This window comes from Labeo rohita, chromosome 9 (assembly GCF_022985175.1).
Source record: "Labeo rohita strain BAU-BD-2019 chromosome 9, IGBB_LRoh.1.0, whole genome shotgun sequence".
Taxonomy (NCBI): Eukaryota; Metazoa; Chordata; class Actinopteri; order Cypriniformes; family Cyprinidae; genus Labeo; species Labeo rohita.
Window position 1 is genome coordinate 4,486,226 of NC_066877.1, and position 24,143 is coordinate 4,510,368.

General features: G+C 35.7%; 2 protein-coding genes across 4 annotated transcripts; one reads left to right on the forward strand and one right to left on the reverse strand.

Annotated features, from left to right (window-relative positions):
* The first annotated feature begins 115 nt into the window (after nucleotides 1-115).
* usp37 (ubiquitin specific peptidase 37) lies at nucleotides 116-16,894 on the forward strand. 2 transcript variants are annotated; one of them, XM_051118981.1, is made up of 24 exons: nucleotides 116-267; nucleotides 1,271-1,525; nucleotides 2,800-2,965; nucleotides 3,077-3,171; nucleotides 3,251-3,366; nucleotides 3,515-3,592; nucleotides 5,002-5,090; nucleotides 5,171-5,264; nucleotides 5,636-5,791; nucleotides 8,336-8,467; nucleotides 8,586-8,709; nucleotides 9,055-9,260; nucleotides 9,381-9,498; nucleotides 9,597-9,676; nucleotides 9,768-9,932; nucleotides 10,008-10,055; nucleotides 10,140-10,257; nucleotides 10,698-10,914; nucleotides 10,998-11,158; nucleotides 13,008-13,068; nucleotides 13,151-13,266; nucleotides 13,352-13,421; nucleotides 13,507-13,645; nucleotides 16,447-16,894. In XM_051118981.1, exons 2-24 carry the CDS (start codon nucleotides 1,352-1,354, stop codon nucleotides 16,526-16,528), a joined length of 2,805 nt encoding a protein of 934 aa, XP_050974938.1. In that variant the 5' UTR covers nucleotides 116-267; nucleotides 1,271-1,351; the 3' UTR covers nucleotides 16,529-16,894. The 2 variants fall into 2 exon arrangements, with proteins under 2 accessions (XP_050974938.1, XP_050974939.1); XM_051118982.1 differs by having other exon boundaries at nucleotides 118-267; nucleotides 1,323-1,525.
* A 477-nt stretch (nucleotides 16,895-17,371) lies between these two features.
* Nucleotides 17,372-23,921, reverse strand: ybey (ybeY metalloendoribonuclease). 2 transcript variants are annotated; one of them, XM_051118985.1, is made up of 5 exons: nucleotides 23,797-23,921; nucleotides 23,473-23,672; nucleotides 22,322-22,453; nucleotides 22,161-22,229; nucleotides 17,372-17,979 (listed from the first exon to the last, which is right to left on the reverse strand). In XM_051118985.1, exons 1-5 carry the CDS (start codon nucleotides 23,873-23,875, stop codon nucleotides 17,893-17,895), a joined length of 567 nt encoding a protein of 188 aa, XP_050974942.1. In that variant the 5' UTR covers nucleotides 23,876-23,921; the 3' UTR covers nucleotides 17,372-17,892. The 2 variants fall into 2 exon arrangements, with proteins under 2 accessions (XP_050974942.1, XP_050974943.1); XM_051118986.1 differs by having other exon boundaries at nucleotides 23,473-23,921.
* Between the last annotated feature and the right edge of the window lie 222 nt (nucleotides 23,922-24,143).

Genomic DNA, 24,143 nt, shown 5'->3' on the forward strand with positions numbered 1-24,143 from the left:
ATACACACATTTAATTCAAGTGAATACACTAACGGGGTACCGCCAAAGCCGTCCTCTGAAATCACGCCGAATCTCGCGCGAGTTGACGCGCCTCGTCTCACCTCCCATTTCCGCTCTAAATTTTCACATTCCCGCCATCATCGGCTGCTCGTGGGATGCGAGCGCAGATAACATCATAGCCGGCAAAACTCACACACTGACAGTGCGTCACATTGAGCGGATATATTCATTCTCCGGCGCTTTCTTCAAGGAATTACCCTCCCGCAGGTAAACGAAATGTGGTTTACGAGCTGAATTCGCCCGCGTTTTTATCAGAATGGTCAGTTAGCGGAGCCAAGCCTGTCACACGGCCTGGGCTGCTAATGCTAGTTAATTAGCTGCGTGTGGATGATGCGTGTGTTATTATTTCACAGCGGAATGTGAGAATACTGCACAATAAAGACCCGTTTCAGCGAAACACGCGAGTGTTACTTTGTTTTAAGGCGGGAACGTGAGCGCATGAAGTGTGCGCGGTCTCTAGGGAAGCTAGTCAAGTTGGTTCATTTAAAGCGCGCCTAATGTCTTGACCTGATGTGTTTGTTTACTTTTATCTTTACTCACTGGAACTCCTCTAAACACGCGGAACTAAGGGCTATTTATGATAAAATCTTATAAAGGAGAGTTTTCGATGCATGACTTGGAGCGTTTGTTTACTTTAAAATGTTAGAAGTTTGTCATTCTTACGGGTGGTGCTTTTAAAGCAACAATTATGTGATTTGGTTTACTGATTTAGTTTTATATAATGTTGAATATTTGCAAACACACATACGTAAGAAAAGTAACCGTTTCATGTAGAGTTTACCCCAGCGCTTATTTTGTCTAGTTGTCGTTCATAGTTTTAAATAACCGGTACATTATAACAGACATATTGTTAAATGACATTTATGCGTTATAAGTTCACATGAGTGACTTTGATTCGCTAAGGTTTATTCTTAAGGAGTTCGATTCGTTGCTGACACGTGGGTTGTGTTTTCTCGTTAAGTCGATTGTTAACAGTTTTGTTAGTTTTCAGTTTCTTTCAAACCGTCTGTTTACATTGATATGTATTAGCTTGCTTACAACATGTGTGTGTAAAATGAAACATAAAGGCTCAAAATCGAGTGTTTTTGTTTCGCTAGCGCTTGCTGTTAAACGTCATCGCTAATGTTTCCGATCGTGCGGGTGTCATATGTACGTTTCTTCTGCGTCTCAAGCTGTTTCACGATGGACGTTGTCTCTTGTCTTTTGTCAGGGCTTTTGTTGTAGATCATTGGTCGCATCTGTTCGCCCTCAATTGTGTCCAGAGCCGGAGTTTTGAGCGCCTCTTGCACTCATGGCCGTCGCAGTGCCCAAGCTGACCAGCGGTGGCGCTGTCCGCATCCGTATCAGATGTGGGGAGCTGGGGACCACCAAATGGAAAGAGGGAGTCTTTGAAATCCACGAGAGGGATAACAAAATAAACCTGGTAGTGAAGTTCAACAGTGGCGGTACGCCGAGAATGTTTCAGGTACAGAACTGTCTTTTAATTACTTTTGAAAGCTTGACGTATAATAGTTGTCATTGTAAATTATGCTGTTGTTGATCATATTTGATATAAGCAGGTTTTTATATTGCATAGAGTATGATATAGTGGGAATGTGGAGCTTAGAGGAAAAAAAAAAAGGCCAGACTGAGCAGAAATATGCAGTTGGTGATATCTATATGGCCAAAAATACAAAATTCTGATGTTTGGAATGTAAATTAATGAGATCTTTAGAACGGTATAGCTGATTACTTGCATAAAATGTTGTCATAAAATATCAGTTGTCACTCTATCTCACACAATAATGTTTGTAAGATGATTAGATTGGATTGAAAGATGAACAAACATTTTTCATATTTTTACCATTTAAAATAACTGTTTTTTATTTGAATACATTTTAAAATGTAATTTATTCCTGTGATTTCAAAGTTGAATTTTTAGCTTTACTCTAGTCACGTGATCCTTCAGAAATCGTTCTAATATTCTGATTTGCTGCTCAAACATTTTTTTTTTCAAAGTTTATTATTATTATTATTATTATGTTGAAAACAGCTGAGTAGTTTTTTTTTTTTTTTTTTTTTTTTTCAGGTTTATTTGATGAATATAAAATTCAGAGGAACAGCATTTATCTGAAATTGGAATCTTGTATAACCTTATAATCATTTTGTAACATTTTGATCAATTTAGAGCATCCTTGTTAAATGAAAGTATTCATTTTTTAAATGAATCCCCCCCAAAAAAAAAGCTTTTGAATGGTATAGTGTATAATGTTACAAAAGCTTTTTATTTCTGATGAATGCTGAATGGATCTTTGTTTATCATGAATCGAATCCTGAAAAAAAAAAAAAATATATATATATATATATATATTGATAATAAATGTTTCTTGAACAGCAAATCAGCATATTAGAATGGTTTCTGAACGATCATGTGACACTAAAGACTGGAATAATTATGCTAAAAATTTGGCTTTTTATTATTATTATTATTATTATTATTATTTTATTTTTTTTTTTTTATAATTTTTTTTTTTTTTAAAAAAGTAACCGATCAATCAGATAACTGAAGGCATTGTCTTTTTTTTTTTTTTTCATCATGTTGTTAGCTTAAATCTTTAGAAATGTGTTATCGAAGGTGTATTGGGTTAAAAAACCTCTGTAAGGTTCTCCTTAGAGACATGCAGTGTAATTTTAGAACATATGAGCATCAGATTTTGTTGAATGCTGTTTAGATTCATTTGTATGTTTATTTTATTGCAGCTGAATCACAACGTTAAGCAGGTTTCGTGGTATCAAACGCATGGCCCAAACCGTGTGACTTTGACTCTGAAAGACTCCAGCGTTGTCATGATGGACAAACTGTCCATATTGGTTGCTAAAAAAATGAAGGAATACCTTGAAAATGTGAGGGTTGGAAAACCAGCAGGTATGTTTTTGTTTGTTTGTTTGTTTTTTTTTTTTGCGTGTTTTGTAGTTTTCATATCACTGTCCATTTTTTCAAGTCACATTAAATTTTGTTTGTTTTTTTGGTTTTTAGTTTTAAAGACAAACCAGGGAAGTGCTAGTTTTGGATTAGTTCTTGGGAATCGTGCAGCACAGAATGACTCTGGTCTTTCTCCGTCAGATAAACAGGTAGCACACCATCACAAGCACTGAAATGCTTCTGGTTTCTTTTCTAAATATTATATGACTGACCTACTGTTTCTTTCAGAGCACTCCCAGACGTCCAAGTCTCGACAGCAGAGAGGACAGCACACCCCGAAAGCCTCTTGGGAGTCCTAGTCGGGTAACTTCAACACCTGGCCGCAATGGGCTCTCTGAGAACAGGTGTGCAAATTTGCCCTGGCAGTGACTTTAGATTTGGGTACAGTGTCTCTAGAAAGTGTGCACTTTTTGTACAGTTGTTTGCTCGCATGTTATTTTAGGTTAATTTATAATGATTGGCCTGGCCACAACTAAAGTTTTTCTCCTGTAGGAGTGAGAAGAGGAAGAGGCTGATGAACTCTGATGGTGATATGACAGAGGACTACCCCAAAGAGAATGACTCTTCTAGGTAAACAAGACTTCACCTTTGTTTGAATTCATTTTGATACTCAAATGTTCAGAAATTTGGGGTCAGGTGAGGTTGTTGTGTGTTTTTTTTTTTTTTTTGAAAGAGATTAAGTTCTGTTTAGAAAGGATGCATTAAATTAATCAACAGGTACAGTAAATACAATGTTACAAAAACTGTTTAAATAAATGCTGTTCTTTTGGACTTTGTGTATTCAAGAGTTCTGAAAATATTTCCAAAAAATGTAAGCAGCACTGTTTTGATCATAATAAAAGTTTTCTGAGTATCAAATTGGCATATTAGAATGATTTCTGAAGGATCATGTGATACTGAAGTAATGATTCTGAAAGCTCACCTTTGAATGCATTCATTTTTTAAGAACATTAAGGATTAATTAGGACATATAAGTAGTTTTTATAAATGTGCTTTAGATAAAAACACTACTGGTGTGCATCTAGAGACAAAACAATGGCACTGACATTTTAAAATCAGTCAGTGCAAATTTCATTTAGTTAAAACAGCCCAGACATACATTTTAGTCTGGGACTAGACTTTAGCCTTGTCTATGAAACCTTGTGTCTTTTAAAACACACAAATCTTTGTAAACCCCAAAAAGGGTAGTGCAAATGAATTTGGTGTATAAAGTACATTTTAAAATACATTACAATAGAAATGTTTAAAATTATCTTACATTTTACAGTATTTTTGATGCAGCCTTGGCAAATATTTGTGACCTGTGCTGGCAAAATGAGTCACATATTGTCCAATAAAACAATAAAACTACTCCAATAATGAGTTCTTGGAATTGGATGCAAAATGACTGAGCTACACCCATATGAAGCCGATGTCAGCAAAGTCAGTTCTAAAAAAAAATCAAGTTAGTTTTTGGAAGTTTCCAAAGCAAAATCACCTAGCAACATTGCATTGTTTTCTCTGCTTCCTTTCTTAATAATAATTACTATATTATTAATCACAATAGACTTTTTTTTTTTTTTTTTTTAATCTTTATTAAAAATAAGAACGGATGCAAAAACAAAAAAAAACAACACGTATAAGAAACAAATAGTGCATTACTTTTTCATTTTACATTTAAACAAAAACATTCAAGTAAGAACACCAAATCAAATGTAAAAATCACTTCAGTGTGTTCATTGCAAACAAATTGATTTGATTAAAACTGCAAAAAGCAGTTCAGTCAAGAGCAGCAATCTTTTATTGTTAGATTAAAATGTCCCCAATTTCACTTTGACATAACACATTATAATTGCATACAGCCTACTTAAATACTGTAATTCTGTATATACAGTATGTGTATGTATGGGGATCAACAGAAAATTGCCCTGTGTGCATTAATTTTGCCTGCACTGGTCACATTTTTCATATTATTTTTGCCTAATTTTGCCTGTTTTTAGCAACAATAAGGCCATCACAGACGCATCCAGAAAGTTTCTGCTCAGCTGCAAAGAGAAACTTAAGCAGTCAGAGGAGAACAGGACAACTGGTTAGTACCATTCACATTTATCTACTGAAGCAGCTTCCCTCTTGGCTTTATTACATATGCTTATTACTTTATTTCTTCAGCTCCACACACGCCTGCCCCTCTCCAGCCGACATCCTTTTATGGGAGCAGGACAGGAACTAAAGATTATTCACAGACCCATTCATTTTTTGACAGGTAAAGTGCCTCTGACTCAGTGTTGATACTCATTTTTAAAAGGCTGTGCTTTCTGAACTGGTGTTTTCTGCAAAGTTCTGTGATGGTGCTATTGAATTTACAACACCACAGCAATAATGTCATCTAAATGTGATGAAATGACTCAGTAATGTTAAATAATGCTGGCACGAAAAGTGCATTATCTTTAGTTGTTGCACAAACATGCAGTGTGACTAGTGTAGTCCAGTTCACAAACATTTTTTTTAAAGGCAAGGCCATATTAATCAGTTTATTGAATCCTGTGCTGAATTCAGAGCGGTTACTAAAGTCTGTATTGTGTTTTTTTTTTTTTTTTTTTTTTTTTTTTTTTTTTTTTTTTTCTCCTTTTACAGGCCCGGCAGTACAGGCCAGTGTCCCTCTGCTAAAAGAAGCCTAATGTTACCCAATCACTCAACTCCCTTTAAAAAGGTGCGCCCAACTTTGGACTATGGTGGCTGGAACAAACCAAGAGCATCCACATTGGCTCAGCCTCAACCTCCACTGCAAGGGTGAGTGTCTAAAGCTCACTAACATAGGGCTTTATGTTTTATTTCTTCCCCCAAATGTGGTTTTATTTTTTTTCCAAATTCATTTTTTTTTTTTTTGTTTGTTTGTTTGTTTGTTTTTAAGAAATTTAGTTTCAATTTTGGTACCAATTTCAGAAGGTTGGTAATCAAGTTAATGCATAGAACAAACAGTTTTATTCATCTTTTACAATGTCATCAAATGAAATTGACAGTTTAGCTAGTTTATTGTTTTGTGTTAATGTATTGTTGTTGCTGGGAAGTACAATTTAATACATAATTTAAATAATACATTTTAGTACAATGACTAATTTGACTGTTGATTAAACAGGTTTTGTCTCTGACTAGTCTAAAAGCAAGAAACTCCCAAAAGAACTCCCACAGATGTGCATTTGTGTATATAATAGCCTATTTGAAATACTTGATCTATGAATCACACTGTCAAATCCTGCAGTGAGTTTTCCTTAAAATAGGTCATGATTATGCCATACACTTGCCTTGCATTATCGTTTAATTTTAGGCAGCTGTTAAAAAGAGGGAAAGAAAAGGAAGGGCATACACTCAGCGTCAGCCAGCGCATTTTTCAAATCGGCAATGCAAAACAGTGGAAAATAGCAAATAACAATAAATCGCATGACAGAATTCTTCATCTTTATATATCTTTAGCCAACATAATAAAACACAAGTTAAAAACAATAGGAACGTTTACCAAGGAATAGCATTAAAACGGCTTTTAAAAACCTACTTCATGTACCCTATATCATCTAAATAAAAAACAATGCAACAATGCCCCTTTTACTTACTTAGTCCATGTGTTTTTGTTCTGTAAAATTAACATCTCAACATAATCTGGTGAAAGACGGGACCTGAGGTGATTAACAATTACTCCTGTGCTCTGCTGGAACGCTGGCACACAGGTAACGACAAGCAAGCCGATAGTAGGGCCCTATGATTTCGTGGGCGGAATCCAGTCATAAAAACGGAATTTACTGAATAATGCAGAATGTCACCGAAATTTGTCAAAGTTTGAGTGAAATAATGAAACGTAGGTAAATATGCAATAGGCAATATGTAAATATTATGCTGCAAAAATACCATTTAAATGTGAATCCTGCATGTTCTGCTGTCCCTGTTTTAATGAATGGAGCAGACGACCGGGTTTGTTTACTGCACACACTGAAGCATGCGTGACGCTCGCAGTGATTTTAGCGTCTGACGCCCCACTAAATAAGGAGATAAATACATGAACAATATCTGTTGAGAGTCACTTCATGAGCATTTGACTGTTCCATTTTAGGAAAACTAGCGATATGTCATATACAAACAGAAATGTAAAGGAAGACACGGCAACCCGTCAAAGTAAAAGTCCTGTTTAACTTGAAGACATTGTGCCAGAAATATATTACTACTATTATTATTACTACTACTACTACTACTACTACTACTACTAAAATGAAACAAACATTATTTTTTAGGGTATAATCACAACATTTCTTCCATGTTTTAATTTTAATAGTAAATTTGCCTTGTTTGCCAAAAAAAAAAAAAAAAAAAACAGTTAGCATAAAGCTTAATTTTCAGTAATTAATAATTCATTTGATAAACAGAACATTTTAAATACACAACACAGAATTTCTGAGGGTAAAAAACAAAACAAAACATAAGGCTATTTTAAGAATAAAGTAAGTATGCATTCAAATAATTAGACATGCTAAAACACAGAATTTGATAACAATAAACATTGATAAACAAATAAAACATTTCATAGGGCCCTAAACATGTCATTTTTGTTAAACCTTTATTAAATTGATATGAAATTGTATGTTTCATGATTTTAATTAATTAGACATGGTCTTTGATTAATAAAATTTAATTCAACCATTAAAAAGAAGTTGAGAAAAATAAAAATGGGGGAAAAAACGGAATCCAGACAAATTAACACAGAAAAAAATGAATTTGGAAAAAAGTAAAATGGATTTCGTAGGGCCCTACGATAGTTTCAGAAAATGCCTGGACCTCCACCAAAGTGGGTCTTCGTAGAGGAATATACAGCGTGGACAGGATCACAGCGGCAGGTTGTAGTGAATGATGTGATTGATATTGTACTGGGTTTGGCTAGCCTCTAAGCTATGCATTGCTCCAGTAGAGTTATTGTAAGCCAATTTGACGTTAAACAGATTACGCAACTTTTCAGTTTCCTTCTAATTTAAAATATTCCCACACCTTGCTCATCTTTCGCATGGTCATTTTCGAGCTTGCCGCAACTGGCACGAAGAAAACGCATGTAAGGTCTGAAAAGACCTAGTAGTTTCTGCCCAAATACACTTTTAAAAATGTATTTTTCAAATGGTTAAGATGTTTTAAATGTAGCATTAAACTGATCGTAATTTGAATGATAAAATCGTTTTTTTTTTTTCTCCATTTTTGACTATTGTTTTCAGTTTTGATTAGTAGGAGCTGTACCGTTTAGTCGACACTTATGTTGCCACATTGACTGGGGAAACTGTTTTGCACTTGTTTGTCCATTAGATTTTCCAATCTTGGGAACACCTGTTACATGAACGCCATACTCCAGTCACTTTTCAGCCTGCCCTCATTTTCAAATGACCTGCTGAAGCAGGGCATTCCATGGAAGAGGGTCCCCGTAAATGCTCTTCTGAGGTATGGTCTGATCTAAATTAGGTGCTTTTTGGACTATTCTGAACATTCGTTAAAAAAATGAAATGCAATTTATCCTCACACAACCCTGTTGATGTTTTGTTTTTGTTTCCATATGAAGGCGTTTTGCTCATCTGCTGGCTAAGAAAGACATTTCCCCTCCAGAAGTCAAGAAAGATCTTTTGCGGCGAGTGAAGAATGCTATTTCCTCAACAGCTGAGCGTTTTTCTGGTTACATGCAGAATGTAAGACACATGACATCTTTTTCTAATGCAGATGCATCTGACTTGAGGCCTGTTCACACCAGTGATAACTCTGTTTTAATTGTCTACTATAACATTAATGATACAGAGGAGTGATTTTCTCATCATCAAATTCGGAAGGGTTTGTTTCAGCTGCTGAGTGACAAAAACAATGACAGCCAATCAGCATCTGACTTCAAAGAGTGACAGATGACAACTGCATAATAAACAAATTATTGTCTGTTGGTTTTGATGCTAATATAGTTATTTTTACAGTTGTTTTTGGTGTGAATGAGGCTTTACTGATTGTTTATATGATGCAAGTGCCAATCAGCTGTTGTTGCACAGGATGCCCATGAGTTCCTGAGTCAGTGTCTGGACCAGCTGAAGGAGGATGTGGAGAAGATCAACAAAAGCTGGAAGAACGAGCCCTCAGCCTGGGAGGAGCCTCAGAGCGCACGGTTAGCAGATGAGGTGGACACTTCACGCATTTACACCTGCCCGGTTACAGTCAACATGGAGTTTGAAGTGCAGCACACCATAACATGTAAAAGGTGAGTTGGTGTTGTTTAATAAAATAAAAAGGCTTTGTGTTGTCTCTTGGTTTTTGATGTCTTGTAAAAATGACATGTTGCTTAACATACTGACCCGTCCTCTCTTCCTCTGGTGAACAGCTGTGGAGAGGTGGTGACGAAACGTGAACAGTTCAATGACCTGTCCATCGACCTGCCGCGCAGGAAAAAAACACTCCCTTTGAGATCCATACAGGATTCTCTAGATCTCTTTTTCAGGGTAAGACGCTGTGTCATGCTAGCTGTAAAATTCATTTGATGTGTTTAATTTCAATATGTAACTTCAGTTTTCATTACCTGTTGACTTTGTTTGTACAGATGGAGGAGATTGAGTATTCCTGTGAAAAATGCAGTGGAAAAGCAGCAACCGTCTCTCACAAATTTAGCAGGCTTCCCAGGTTGGAATGAACAGACATCCTTACTGTAGTTTGTTGTGTAGATTCATTTGTGGTCAGTTTAACAAACATTTGAATAACTCTTTCTATGCAGGGTCCTGATTCTTCACCTCAAACGCTACAGCTACAACAGTCAGCTGTCTTTAAACAGCAAGCTGGGCCAGCAAGTCCTAATCCCCAAATATCTCACGCTACTCTCACACTGCACAGACGCCACACGTCCCCCTCTCAGCCTCGGCTGGAACGCACAGACGGCAATGTAAGACTCACTTTAACACTTGCTGTCATTTAGTGTAGTATCCTTTATATTTACTAATGGCTGATTTCATTTCAGCTCCAGGACACTGAAAATGTCACAGTCGGTCAACTCTTCAACACTACGGTGAGAGCAGCCCTCTGATTATGTGGATGCTAAAAGTGTTTAGTCTTGGTTTATACTAATGTGTTTTAAATTGATGGTTTACAGAAAAGGTTCTCAAAAGCCAGAAAGCTCGGGCAGTATGTTGTGCGACTCTGATAGTGAGGAGGAGCTCGTCAGAAAAGTCGGTCGCAAACATCACTCAGAAGATGAAAGGACGGAAGAGGTAACTGCTTCTTTTTAATAAATTGTTTAAATCAGTTTACATGAAGTGGCATTAAATGCCCTACATTTGGTAATTTGATGCTGCAAGGTACAATCGATAAAGGTGTCATGTCACAAGCTGGGAAATAAAGCAATAGAAAAACTTTTCAGTCAAGCAACATTTCTAAGTCATAAGTTGAAGCACTGGAAATAAAATAAAAACTAAATATTTTTTAAATAAAATATTTAAAATGGAAGAGAGTAAATAACTAGCTAAAATGTCAAATTAAAATAAAATGACATAAATATAAATGTATATAAATAAAACTAATAAAAAAATAATAAAATCTAACAGCTTATGCATACTAAAATAACACTGGCATAAGCAGTTTAGATTGTTTAAGGTTTTGAACAGACATGCTAGAATTAAACCAATCTGACCAACTTGCTTTTTGTCCTCAGGTGCAGCACAATGCACAGGTCGAGCACTCGGAGTTTAATGCCATCAATGACGAGGAGATGCTGGCAGCTGTGCTGGAGATGAGTCGCCACGATACTAGTTTGTCCGGATGCCCCGATGATGAGCCAACCAGCAGCCCAGACACAGGGTTTGGAGATGCTGACGGGCAGGACCTGACTCATCATTTAGAACTGCTGGATGGAGAGAAACAGCCTGCAGGTAACTAGAGTGTCAACTAGATTTCCTGTTTATGTAGCTGTCGTACAGTGCCTGGAGTTGTTTATTGTTTGGTTTGTGTCTAGATGCTCTGGAGTCTCTAGATCTAACCATGGATGAGAATAAGGAGAACCAGACGCCTGAAGGTGTGCAGGGAGAGCTGGACTGGGTGCAGCAGTACAGTTTAGACCAGGAGCGAGAAGAACAGGAGCTGCAGCAGGCCCTCGCACAGAGCCTACAGGAACACGTAAGGAGCATGATATACATATTCCTCAAACTACTATTACATAAAGGTTTAAATGTGTCTGTGAATAAATTCTCTATATTACAAATTTAATAAGATCATCATAATACAGGGCTCCAGACTGTGACCTTTTGTTTTTTTGTTTTTTTGTTTTTTCCTGCCGGTGTGACTAAATTTTGTGCATATGAGAAACGTCAAACTGCAAATGTAACAAAGCTGTGCTACGTTTGAGCTGCGCAGTGCAGTACTTTTCTTTATACCTGAAGTAGTAACGCTAACTCCAACCATGGTGTTGTGGCAGAAATAGTCAAATGTTATTACAACATTCGTTTCAGGGATTGTACAACCTTTTGAGAGAGAAATTCAGCCACTTTTCAATGACTTTAAAGTGCTGGAAATAGTGGCTTAAAATGCTTTCAAGGTCTAAAATGATTAAAAAAAATAATTGTAATGTTATTTTTAATAGGATGACCAAAATATACTTGGTAGTAAACAAACACTTTGTGGAAAAAACAACAACCAAAAAAAAAAACCATCAAATCACCTTTATAACCAGTAGATTGCATCAGAGGAGCACTTTTGGCTTATTAGTCATTCATTTCTACTTTTTTTCTTTATATTTTGAAATTGTAAGATTACTATTAAAAAATATATAATTATGAAGAAATCAGATTTTTTATTTTTTTTTTTGTATATTAAGAAAGAAGAGTCACACAAACTTCTGTTTGCAACTAAATCACACACATTTTTGTGTTTTTGAATTTGTGGTTGAATCTCATTAAACCCGGTAATAACCCCTTTTACACATACAGTCTGTACTGGTAAATTACCGGTAAATTCTGTTAAGACATCATGTGAGGTCTTTAAAACATTTTCAGAAATACCGGCAAATTCATCCAGGCAAATCACGAGGTTGAGAAGTTGTGGCATTACCAGTAATGTGCTCTGTACATACTCATACTCATACCAAGATTACCGGTATGAGCGCAGAAGAGTTCAGAATGCGCTGGTGTAAGGTGTCTACACTGGTTCAATCATAGCATCCTGACGCAGATGACTCATTTACTCCACGCTGTGTAATTCTATTTGAAGTCATCTAATATGAGACCTCTGTGCCAAAAGCAGCTTTATGAATGTAAATGTTTGACACAAAAATGAAAACATCAACAAAAACACTGACTGCGTGTGCCCCTCCATGTTTACAAGCACAGCACCTGGAGGTGCAGCTGTTAAGAGGTCATATCCAGTTAATGTCGTCACAGAATTTACCGGTATTGTAAAACTGATGTGTGAATAACACTTTACTGGTAAAAAGATGGAACATAATTGCCTGTGTGAACAGCACATTTTTGTATTTACCGTTTTGGGTAATTTTGTGGCAATTTACTGGTATTACTGTGTGAAAGAGGCTAATAATATGTCCAGGTCATATTTCACCCCAAAATCAAAGAAAAATATGAAAATAAACCATTTTAAGGATCTTGATGAATCTGTTTGTTGCAGGGGGAGAAAAAAATTTCAATGCATCTCAATTATGGGAAAACCTTTGAGAATAATGGGAATAGAAAAATATCTTAAGTAAAACACCTGGCTGCATTTTGGTTATGAGACTAGAAGAGAGGATGTGTGGCAAAAAAAAAAGTCTTAACAGACTTAATTCTGTTCAAAAATATTTTTTTTTGGTCTCCTTTGATTTTGAGTTCAGAAGTGGTTTGGACATTATTCAGAATCGCCAATCTTCTTAGCTGCTGTACTTTTCCAGTCTTGTTCATCCTTCACGTCAGCACAGCTTAACTGATGACGATAATGATTGTTGTACAGTGAGGAAAAAAATGATCTTTTAATTGCACAGGAGGCGAGAGAGATGAGGGAAGATGACGATCTGAAGAGAGCTACTGAGCTCAGCCTGCAGGGTCAGTATGACACACCCAGAACATTATGTTCTGTGTCACACTATCTTTGTTTTTGTTAACATGGTTGTTTGTGTTGTTGTAGAGTTTAATAACTCTTTGCCAGAGCTGCTGTGCTCTGATGACGACTCTGGGAATGAAGATGGCCTGGATATGGAGTACAGTGAGGCTGAAGCTGAAGAGCTCAAGAAGAATGCTGAGGTGAGTCTGAGACTTGCTGTGCGGTTTGAGAAGTGCTAGTTTTCAGTCCATAGTTTTAATGAATGTTTAATGTTTCATTTTCTAGACTGGAGAGCTTCCGAACTCTTTCAGACTCATCAGTGTGGTCAGTCACATCGGCAGCAGTTCATCATCAGGTACTGTTGTCTATAAGCTTTTAAGCGTTTTTACATTGCAGATGAAGCACAGCGTTTCATCCTGTTTGTCTCTTTCCTCCTATAGGGCATTACATTAGTGATGTTTATGATATGAAGAAACAGTCCTGGCTCACGTACAATGATCTGGACGTGTCCCGCACACAGGAGTCCACTGTTCAGAGAGATCGTGACAGGAGCGGATACATCTTTTTCTACATGCACAAGTAAGCTTTTTATTTAGTGATGCACATATTGAGCCATGTTGTTTCTCGGGATGAGATTATTTCATCTAAGTTCACGTGTGGAAAAATACAAATAGTATACAGGCCTTTCTACAGAATTGGTGCAAACTGCTATCCAAGAACCAAAAAATGCATTTAAGTATTCAAATAGCTTTTTAGAACAATACATTATTTGGATAATTAGTTAGTTATATCTGATTCTGTTGCATAGAACTAAATAAAAATAACATTGATATTTAATATTATTATATTTTCCATTCAATTTTTTTTGTTTTCAGTAAAAGTGTGGTTTTTATTGGCTTGTGATTTTAAAATTTTGTGTCATTTAAAATCAAGTTAAATCGGGGGGGCTTACAAAATAGCTTTATATTATTGACAAAGCAGTTTCGGTTTTGGTTTTCGGCCCGGAACTTTCATTTCGGTGCATTCCTACTTAATATATATATAACATCATTTATTGGGTACTTTTGGGAGGTGGCTGTCCCGAAACCTAGCCCCTACATTTCAACTTTCAAAATTGAAATTTTGGTATTTTATTTTTTTCCATTGTTTTTAAAGTATCTTTTTGATTTTGAACAAAGTGAAGTTCAAAAAAAAAAAAAAAAGTTTATTTTCTTAGTAAATTTTAAAACTTTTTCTAAAAAAAAAACAACAAAAAAAAACAAATTGTCCTGCATTTTTCACAACACTACCAAAACGGTGTATGTTTTAGTATCATTGGCTGAGACTGATTTTAACTACACCATAACATTTATGATCAGGAAATATTCCTGTGTCCCCCTCTCTCATAGCTACAAGGTATGAGTAGATAGGTCTCATCATTTTAAGGTAAATGTGTTCAAAAGTATGAAAAATCTGTGTGTAACTTTAAGTAACGTCACTACCAAACACCTTTTTTCTGGAATTAAGCCACCTTTTCTTTTTTTTTTTTTGAGTTACTTCAGTTTTAGTTTTTATATTTTTATATTTTTCCAGCTGTTTGGAACTGTGCTAACCATGTACTGATTAGCATCAAAAGTATCTAAAATTGTCACTACCAAAGCATTTGGTGGTGTTTCAGTAATGACATCATTGGTTTTTTTTGGGGGTGTTATCCCATAAAATTGTCACAACCGAAACATGCCGTCATTGTTTTGGTAGTGACAAAAGGGATCGCAGTCCCTTATTTGGGGGAAATAAACTACCAAAAACATTACTGTCGTTACAGAAAATGTGCCGTCACGACCAAAACATGGGATGTTTTGTCAAAAATAAAGTGTATTAAATTATTAACTAAGATGAAATAGTTTTTGGTTCAATGTATATTCAAACTAATGAATCCTTAACTGAAAAGATGAAATATTCCAAGGCACTCTTTAATAGACTGGGCAAAATCATTAAAACAATTAAAAGTATAGATCTATGCGTTTCGGCTACAAAGCCGCCTTCAGGATACACATCAAAAGCTCAAACAATACAACACATTTTTTGAGCGAATAGCATATTTATGTTCAGACACTCTTAAACGTAGTTTTCTTTTTGTTTGACCAATATAAAAATGTCCACACTCACATTCACATTCTATTCTTCTATGTGAAGAATTACAATTAATGAAGGACTCAATTGGATACACTTTACAAGAAACTACATTGGAAAAATTATTCAATGTTGTATCCTATGGCTAGACATTACAATTAAGCTGCTCATGCTAGTGAGAGCTCTCTTAAGGTGATTGGAATTGAATCTATCCCATGTTCAATAAGAGGGGGAGATAGATTGAAACAACTTTTACAACGAGAAACTTTTTGGATTTATACAGTTAAGGGGACTAAGCCTCCTGGAGTTAATGAAGAAATTATTATTTTTTTTTTTTTACCTTTTTTGTAATTATTTTTGGTATTTGTATTGTGTTTTTTATATATATATTATATATATATATATATATATATATATATATATATATATATATATATATATATATATATATATATATATATATATATGTGTATATATATATGTATATGTATATGTGTGTGTGTGTGTAGATTTTTATATTTGTGAATATCATTACTTATTGTATGATTAGAGTGGATGTTTTTTTTTTTTTTTTTTTTTTTTTTTGCAAGGAGGAAAGCTCTAGCCACTCCCATTGATTAACCAGCTGCTAGTGATTGCCTACTGATTGTTTAAGAATACTTGTTTGAGCTTTTATTGTGTATCCTGAAGAAGGCTGTGTAGCCGAAACACGTAGATCTACACTTTTAATTATTTTTAATGATTTTTAAAGGCTTTTTTTTTTTTTTCTACACGAGTGCCTTGGAATATCGTCTTTTCAGCTTATATTTACCTCCAAATATCCAAAGAGCACCGTTGATTCACTGAAGAGATCTTGTTAGTGAATCCTTAACTTTGAAATCAATATGATCAACTTTTTGCCTTTTACAAAGAAAAAATGGATTCAAAACACAGCAAAACTCATAAATTACACAATAAATGTTAAAAATGTAATTGTATTGATTTACCTCTGAAAAAAGTTCAATAAAAGGGCAAAAAATATATTTACAATGCAGATGTAACCTTAATAGGTCAGTATAACCCTTCTAAATAAATTATTACTGTGTTTGGGTAGTGTGATAAATTTGGAGAGAGGACGAATATTCCAAAACTTTGTGAAAATTCAATTTGAGAATTAACTGCACAATTACTAGATGACTTTTTTTTTTTTTCTCTCAAGATGTTTCCAACTCAATTCTATAGAATAGCCCCTACACGCATTACATTTCCATATTATTGTTTGTGTTCAGAGATGTGTTTGAGGAGCTGTCTGAGCTGGAGAAGGCAGGAGGGAACAGCGATGCCGGTCGCACAGTGCTGCAGCCGCTATAAACGCTCTTGTACGCTTTTAACATCCCATCCGGGTGGATCCTTCTGCTGATGAACAGCTGAACTGAGCCAAGGGTAAATGTGACACCCTTCATCAGTACTACTGAAGACCGTCCACACACACATGCACCTACTTTGGGCACTTTTCCTTTCTATTTCTCTTTCACTTTTCCCATTTCTCCCTGTGAAATACTGTTGCCGTTTCAAATGTAGACTTGCAGTTAGATGGGTAAATGTTCTAGAAACTCATAGGTACAAAATGTTTATAGGGAAAAGCAAAGAAAATAAATATATAAATATAGAAAGCAATTTTGAGTTTCTCAAAAGGTGTGACTTCGATGTCAATGAAGTTGCTCTTTTTTTTTTTTTTCTTTTGTTTAATTATTTTGTTTGCCTTTATGAAAAGACCTTCTGGTAAACGTATGCATTAAGAAATATCGAGAGCTTGTTCTCCATTAATTTTTTTTCCCTTTCCCCTTTGCAAATTTTAGAATTCCTTTCCAGTCTATTGCATATAAAAATTTATTCTTGTAAATGTTTGGGTGGAATAGGGAATACGGGGTGTCTGTCTTGTTTGATATGCAGCTGAAAATGTGGTGCAATATTTGCTTTTGCCAGTTGGCTTTTATATGACCTATAGCGATGAAGAGAGACTTGGAATAGTACTGATTTATATTCAAGGCTTTACTGATGACTGTTTGTTGTTTTATTCTTATTTTATAAACGTTACTCTAACAAGCTCAGTGGTATTGATGTAGCTTGTCTTTTTTTAAAGCTCTCACTTTAAGATTCTTTATGCCTCTCCAACACCTACAGACCTAGTAAAACAACTTTGTTTTCCACCTCTATAGAGCTTTACAGTGTGAGGTTGCACAGCCATTGTGTAGAATGTCTGTCTTCAGAAAGACATCAAATGAAAAACGTTCACACATCTTTACTGAATATAGGAAGCATCCTGTGCGGATGCTTCATATGAAGTCAGCTGATATTATTTATTTTAGGACCTTGTTCACTGTCTGATTTGTACTGTACTGTCATTCTCATTTCCATGTCTTCGGTAACCACTTTTTTTCATGTTTTCTGTTCTGGTCATCTGAGTAGGCTCATGGAAGAGTGGGACTTGTTTGGACATTGTGTGTATGGTGTTCTCTGAAACAGTGGTATAAGCTCTACTTAATTGCTTAGTATTCAGTCTTTGACTTCCTTAAACACATTTTAAATAAAATTTATTTAGAAAAAGTTTGTTTGATTTTGTTTTTTTTTTTGTTTTTTTAATTTAGACTTCTAAGTAGTGCATGTTAGCAGCAAATGTGCAAAACCCCTCCAAAAGTTTTCAAGAATGGGTCCGGTGTGTATCGTCACATGTCCTACGTGCATCTCTTTGTGAGTGGCTCAAGGTGACGACCTGTTAGCCTGTTGAACTCGCTGAGAATGTAACTTTCTTTCTGCTGCATCTGTCAAAACAAAATATTTTTAATACATTACAATCCAACTCTAAATTAAAAATAAGCAAAAGGACATAATCAAGATGTAAACTACAAACATGCAACTACTACCTTAATATTATAGAGTTTGCACTTGCATGAAGGTTTGGTCAGTTACCCGGATGCGTGGCATCAATTGGCCATATTGGCAGCACTGAACGGAAACAATGCAACTGAACCAAACCAAAACTCGCATATTTTGCTGATTATTGCTCCTGAAAATGGTCAATCATTGTCATGTTTTGGGCTGTATTAATCGGTCAGAATGGGAAAAACATTTGGAGTCCTACTGACTGCCAAAAGTTATAACAAATCAAGCAGAAGAGTGCAAAAAACAGTCTGAGAAACAAAAGGCATTTGTAGTTGGCCAAACTGAACCAGGATTTCAATAATCTTGACAACATGAGTTTCATTTCCAGTCAGGTAGGTGAAATATTAGGCTAATATCTTAAGTAATACTGCTCGTATGCTGCTTACCCACCTATTAACTTTGGTTTATCAAAATATTGTGTCCTTTCCTGCTTATTAACTCCTTCTCTATATGATCTGACAGCTTCCACACATTTTTTTTCTATGGTTTAGACAGCATAAATAAGCAGAGCAATGTATTCAGCAGTACATTAACCATGCAATGCATGCTGTTGTTTACATCAGAGTATCGCAAATATGGCCACACATCCGGGGAACTGACCAAACCGTTACGTAAGTGCAAACCCTCTACTGGAGATACCTGGATGTAAACAACAGCATGGATTGCACAGTTAAAGGAGAAGTCCACTTCCAGAACAACAATTTACAAATAATTTACTCACCTCCTTGTCATCCAAGATGTTCATGTCTTTGTGTCTTCAGTTGTAAAGAAATTGTTTTTTGAGGAAAACACTTCAGGATTTTTCTTCATATAATGGACTTCAGTTGTGCCCCTGATCTTGTACTTCCAAAATGCAGTTTAAATGCAGCTTCAAAGGGCTCTAAATGATCCCAGCCGAGGAAGAAGTGTCTTATCTAGCGAAAAGATCTGTCATTTTTTCAAAAAATAAAAATTTGTATACTTCAAGCACAAAAGCTTGTGTAGCACAGGCTCTGGGATGCACTTTCTTGAATGATTCGATTTTGAACGGATCTTTAATGTGACTCGGGTTCTGTTCAGGAATTAGTTCACCTGTTTCTAGTCTTTGGGTTTTTCGAGTCGTTCGTTCATCTTATGGAGCTGTCACGTGATGAACAAATTATAGCTATTCATAGACTAAAGACCCAGGTAAACAATGAATTAATATTTTTTTGGTTCTTACAGCATTACAGTTTTGTCTTGTTTGTAGTGTGATCAATGTTTGTGTAAGCAGTAGATGTGTTGGGGAAGTCACACGTAACATTTTAATTATATTTTGCTTCATTTTATAACATTTTATATTTTGATTCAATAGTATGTAGTGTCGTGAACACGCATCTCAGAGCCTGTGCTACATGAGCTTTGTGCTTAAAAAAAAAATATATATATATATACACATACATACATACATACATACATACATACATACATACATATACACACAGTAGGTACGGAAAGTATTCAGACCCTCTTAAATTTTTCACTCTTTGTTATATTGCAGCCATTTGCTAAAATCATTTAAGTTCATTTTTTCCCCTCATTAATGTACACACAGCACCCCATATTGACAGAAAAACACAGAATTGTTGACATTTTTGCAGATTTATTAAAAAAGAAAAACTGAAATATCACATGGTCCTAAGTATTCAGACCCTTTGCTGTGACACTCATATATTTAACTCAGGTGCTGTCCATTTCTTCTGATCATCCTTGAGATGGTTCTACACCTTCATTTGAGTCCAGCTGTGTTTGATTATACTGACTGGACTTGATTAGGAAAGCCACACACCTGTCTATATAAGACCTTACAGCTCACAGTGCATGTCAGAGCAAATGAGAATCACGAGGTCAAAGGAACTGCCTGAAGAGCTCAGAGACAGAATTGTGGCAAGGCACAGATCTGGCCAAGGTTACAAAAAATTTCTGCTGCACTTAAGGTTCCTAAGAGCACAGTGACCTCCATAATCCTTAAATGGAAGACGTTTCGGATGACCAGAACCCTTCCTAGAGGTGGCCGTCCGGCCAAACTGAGCTATTGGGGGAGAAGAGCCTTGGTGAGAGAGGTAAAGAAGAACCCAAAGATCACTGTGGCTGAGCTCCAGAGATGCAGTCGGGAGATGGGAGAAAGTTGTAGAAAGTCAACCATCACTGCAGCCCTCCACCAGTCGGGGCTTTATGGCAGAGTGGCCCGACGGAAGCCTCTCCTCAGTGCAAGACACATGAAAGCCCGCATGGAGTTTGCTAAAAAACACCTGAAGGACTCCAAGATGGTGAGAAATAAGATTCTCTGGTCTGATGAGACCAAGATAGAACTTTTTGGCCTTAATTCTAAGCGGTATGTGTGGAGAAAACCAGGCACTGCTCATCACCTGTCCAATACAGTCCCAACAGTGAAGCATGGTGGTGGCAGCATCATGCTGTAGGGGTGTTTTTCAGCTGCAGGGATAGAACAACTGGTTGCAATCGAGGGAAAGATGAATGCGGCCAAGTACAGGGATATCCTGGACGAAAACCTTCTCCAGAGTGCTCAGGACCTCAGACTGGGCCGAAGGTTTACCTTCCAACAAGACAATGACCCTAAGCACACAGCTAAAATAACGAAGGAGTGGCTTCACAACAACTCCGTGACTGTTCTTTAATGGCCCAGTCAGAGCTCTGACTTAAACCCAATTGAGCATCTCTGGAGAGACCTAAAAATGGCTGTCCACCAGCGTTTACAATCCAACCTGACAGAACTGGAGAGGATCTGCAAGGAGGAATGGCAGAGGATCCCCAAATCCAGGTGTGAAAAACTTGTTGCATCTTTCCCAAAAAGACTCATGGCTGTATTAGATCAAAAGGGTGCTTCTACTAAATACTGAGCAAAGGGTCTGAATACTTAGGACCATGTGATATTTCAGTTTTTCTTTTTTAATAAATCTGCAAAAATGTCAACAATTCTGTGTTTTTCTGTCAATATGGGGTGCTGTGTGTACATTAATGAGGAGAAAAAAACGAACTTAAATGATTTTAGCAAATGGCTGCAATATAACAAAGAGTGAAAAATTTAAGGGGGTCTGAATACTTTCTGTACCCACTGTATGTATGTATGTATGTATATATATATATATATATATATATATATATATATATATATATATATATATATATATATATAATATATATATATATATATGGCCGATTGTTTCGCTAGATAAGACACTTCTTCCTCGGCTGGGATCATATAGAGCCTTTTGAAGCTGCATTTAAACATTTTGGAAGTTCAAAATCAGGGACACAATTGAAGTCCATTATATGAAGAAAAATCCTGAAATGTTTTCCTCAAAAACCATAATTTCTTTATGACTGAAGACAGAAAGACATGAACATCTTGGATGACAAAGGGGTGAGTAAATTATTTGTAAATTGTTCTGGAAGTGGACTTCTCCTTTAATGTACTAATGAATACACAGTTCTCCTAATTTGTGCTGTCTAAACCACAGGGAAAAAAAGCTGCTAAATCATATAGAGAAGGACTTAGTAAGCAGGAAATGCAACAATATTTTGAAGAACTAAACTTAATAGGTGGTAAAGATACGTACGAGCAGTATTAAGATATTAGCCTATTATTTCACCTACCTGACCAGAAATGGGAACAAACATGAACGTTGTCAAGATTCTTGCCCTGGAAATCCTGGTTCAGTTTAGCTAACCACAAACACCTTTTGTTCCTCAGCTTTTTTGCACTCTTCTCCTTGATTTATTATAACTTTTGGCAGTCTATAGTACTCCAAATATTTTCAATTAGTACAGCCCGAAACATGACAATTTACTATTTTCAGCAGCAATAATCAGCAAAATATGCAAGTTTTGTTCAGTGGCATTGTTTACATTAATTGCAGCCAATACGGCCATTGATAATGTGTTGTGAAAACACTCTATTGAATATTGAAACAATGTATTGTTTTGTTCATACAAGCAATTTACATATTTTTCAGTCATTAGTGTGACAGGCTAGAGCCAGTCCTCTTATGACATGTAATTGGGGCAAAATATGTCCTACCTCATTCCACTCCTCTTCAGTTTCATGTCTGTATCCCAGTAAGTGGCAGATTCCATGAGCTGTAACCACCTGCGCGACACCAGGAAAAGCAATTTTAACAAACCTTGACGTTTCTACCAGGTTACAGATATAAATGTGATGAAACTACACATCTGTCTTACTGTGAGTGCTTCATGAAGATCCTGAGATGTCTCTTTACACTGTTGCATTACATACTCTACACCTAAGAAGATGTCACCTAAGTTATACTCATCTCTTTGCAGGGCACATGGGACTTTACCCGGCCTCAGATCCTTGAAAAAGGAAACAAACGTCAGCCATTGTTTCCTTTAACTGGTTAGACGTGTTACTTCAACTGGCACCAAAAGTCGGACGTGCTCTATCAACCTATCAATGGCCAATATTTATATATACACTACCAGTCAAAAGTTTTTGAACAGTAAGATTTTTAATGTTTTTTTAAAGTTCCTTCTGCTTACCAAACTTGCATTTATTTTTTACTATTTAAAATAACTATTTTCTATTTAAATATATTTTAAAATATAATTTATTCCTGTGATCATTCATCAGATACATTTTCAGCATCATTACTCTTCAGTGTTACACAATTCTTCAGAAATCAAACAAATATTGCTGTTTGAAAAACACTTAAGTATTATCAACATTAAAAACAGCCGAGTACATTTTTTTTTAGGATTCTTTGATGAACCGAAAGATCTATTTAAGATATTTAAGATTTATCTTAAATAAAAAGCTTCCGTTGCATTACCCACTATACCTCTCAAAAGCTTTAGAAATTAATACTTTTATTTAGCAAGGATGCTTTATAAAAAAGTGATGATAAAGACATTTATAATGTTACAAAACAAATGTCTGACAAATGTCAATTTTAGATAAATGCTGTTCTTCTGAACTTTCTATTCATCAAAGAAACAAAATAAAAAAGCTTAAAAAATAAATGTTTTTGAACCGCTAATCAGAATATTAAAATGATTTCTGAAGTGTCATGACCCTTAAAACTGGAGTAATGATGCTAAAAATGCAGCTTAAAAAAAAAAAAAAAAAAAAAAAAAAAAATCACATGAATAAATTACATTTTGAAATCGGATAGAAAACAGTTATTTTAAAGTTTTTGCTGTACTTTCGTGGTGAACAGAAGAGAATTCTTAAATAAATAAAGAAAGAAATACAAATTTTACTGTTAAAAAACTTCTGACTGGCCGTTTATAATAAAATATTTAAGCCATATACTTTCTTTTGCCACTGAGAAAAATGTATACAGCCATAAAATCAGGCGTGGCAGCATCTGTACCTCATAGAAAGGGAAAGACAGCACATCTGTGGGCTGGTTCTTTTTCCTGTAGACGTGATTGATGCGTTGAATCTTTCGGTTGTCCACACATATGATGCCCATGTCAAACTTCTGGACCCCAAATATGTGTCTCAGTATCTCCACATCTTTGCGCAGTTTGGCGCGTCTCAGGGGAACCACATTCTGGAGATTTCGCAGAACTACACCCATAGCGAAAGTAAAATTAAATACAATAAATATAACCTAAAACCTGCTGGAGTTTCTTTGCGTTCGTCACCTTTCACAAGGTTACGGTATCAAATAAAAATGTATAAACGTATTTACTTTGCTGCTTACGGAAAGGACACAAACGTCTATACATATTCAAGAAATTCCAGTGAACATAAAATAAGACAATGATCATTTAAACAAAACTGCCATGGTCCCGACTTCGCCTTGTTCATTGATTTGGAAACTGAAAGTGCGCATGCGTCAATCGATCATTCATACATGTGGACGGGAAGTTGAAAAAGAAGTCAAAATAAAAGTTCTGTCATTGTGTTTTTTAAAAAAACTCTGGATAGTTAAACATTTTTTTTTTTTTGAAAGATTGTATAACGGATTATTGTACTATCAATTTAACCTTTTTTTAAAATATACATTTGCACAATGTATACCTGTTTTTTATAATT

Coding starts and splice junctions, on each gene's coding strand:
- ybey (XM_051118985.1), bottom strand. CDS start 23,875: ATGATCATTGTCTTATTTTATGTTCACTGGAATTTCTTGAATATGTAT. Junction 23,673..23,796: donor TCCTTTCCGTAAGCAGCAAA/GTAAATACGTTT, acceptor CTATGGGTGTAG/TTCTGCGAAATCTCCAGAAT. Junction 22,230..22,321: donor ATCTTCATGAAGCACTCACA/GTAAGACAGATG, acceptor GGTGTCGCGCAG/GTGGTTACAGCTCATGGAAT.
- usp37 (XM_051118981.1), top strand. CDS start 1,352: ATGGCCGTCGCAGTGCCCAAGCTGACCAGCGGTGGCGCTGTCCGCATC. Junction 3,367..3,514: donor AATGGGCTCTCTGAGAACAG/GTGTGCAAATTT, acceptor TTTCTCCTGTAG/GAGTGAGAAGAGGAAGAGGC. Junction 13,069..13,150: donor TACTGAGCTCAGCCTGCAGG/GTCAGTATGACA, acceptor GTGTTGTTGTAG/AGTTTAATAACTCTTTGCCA.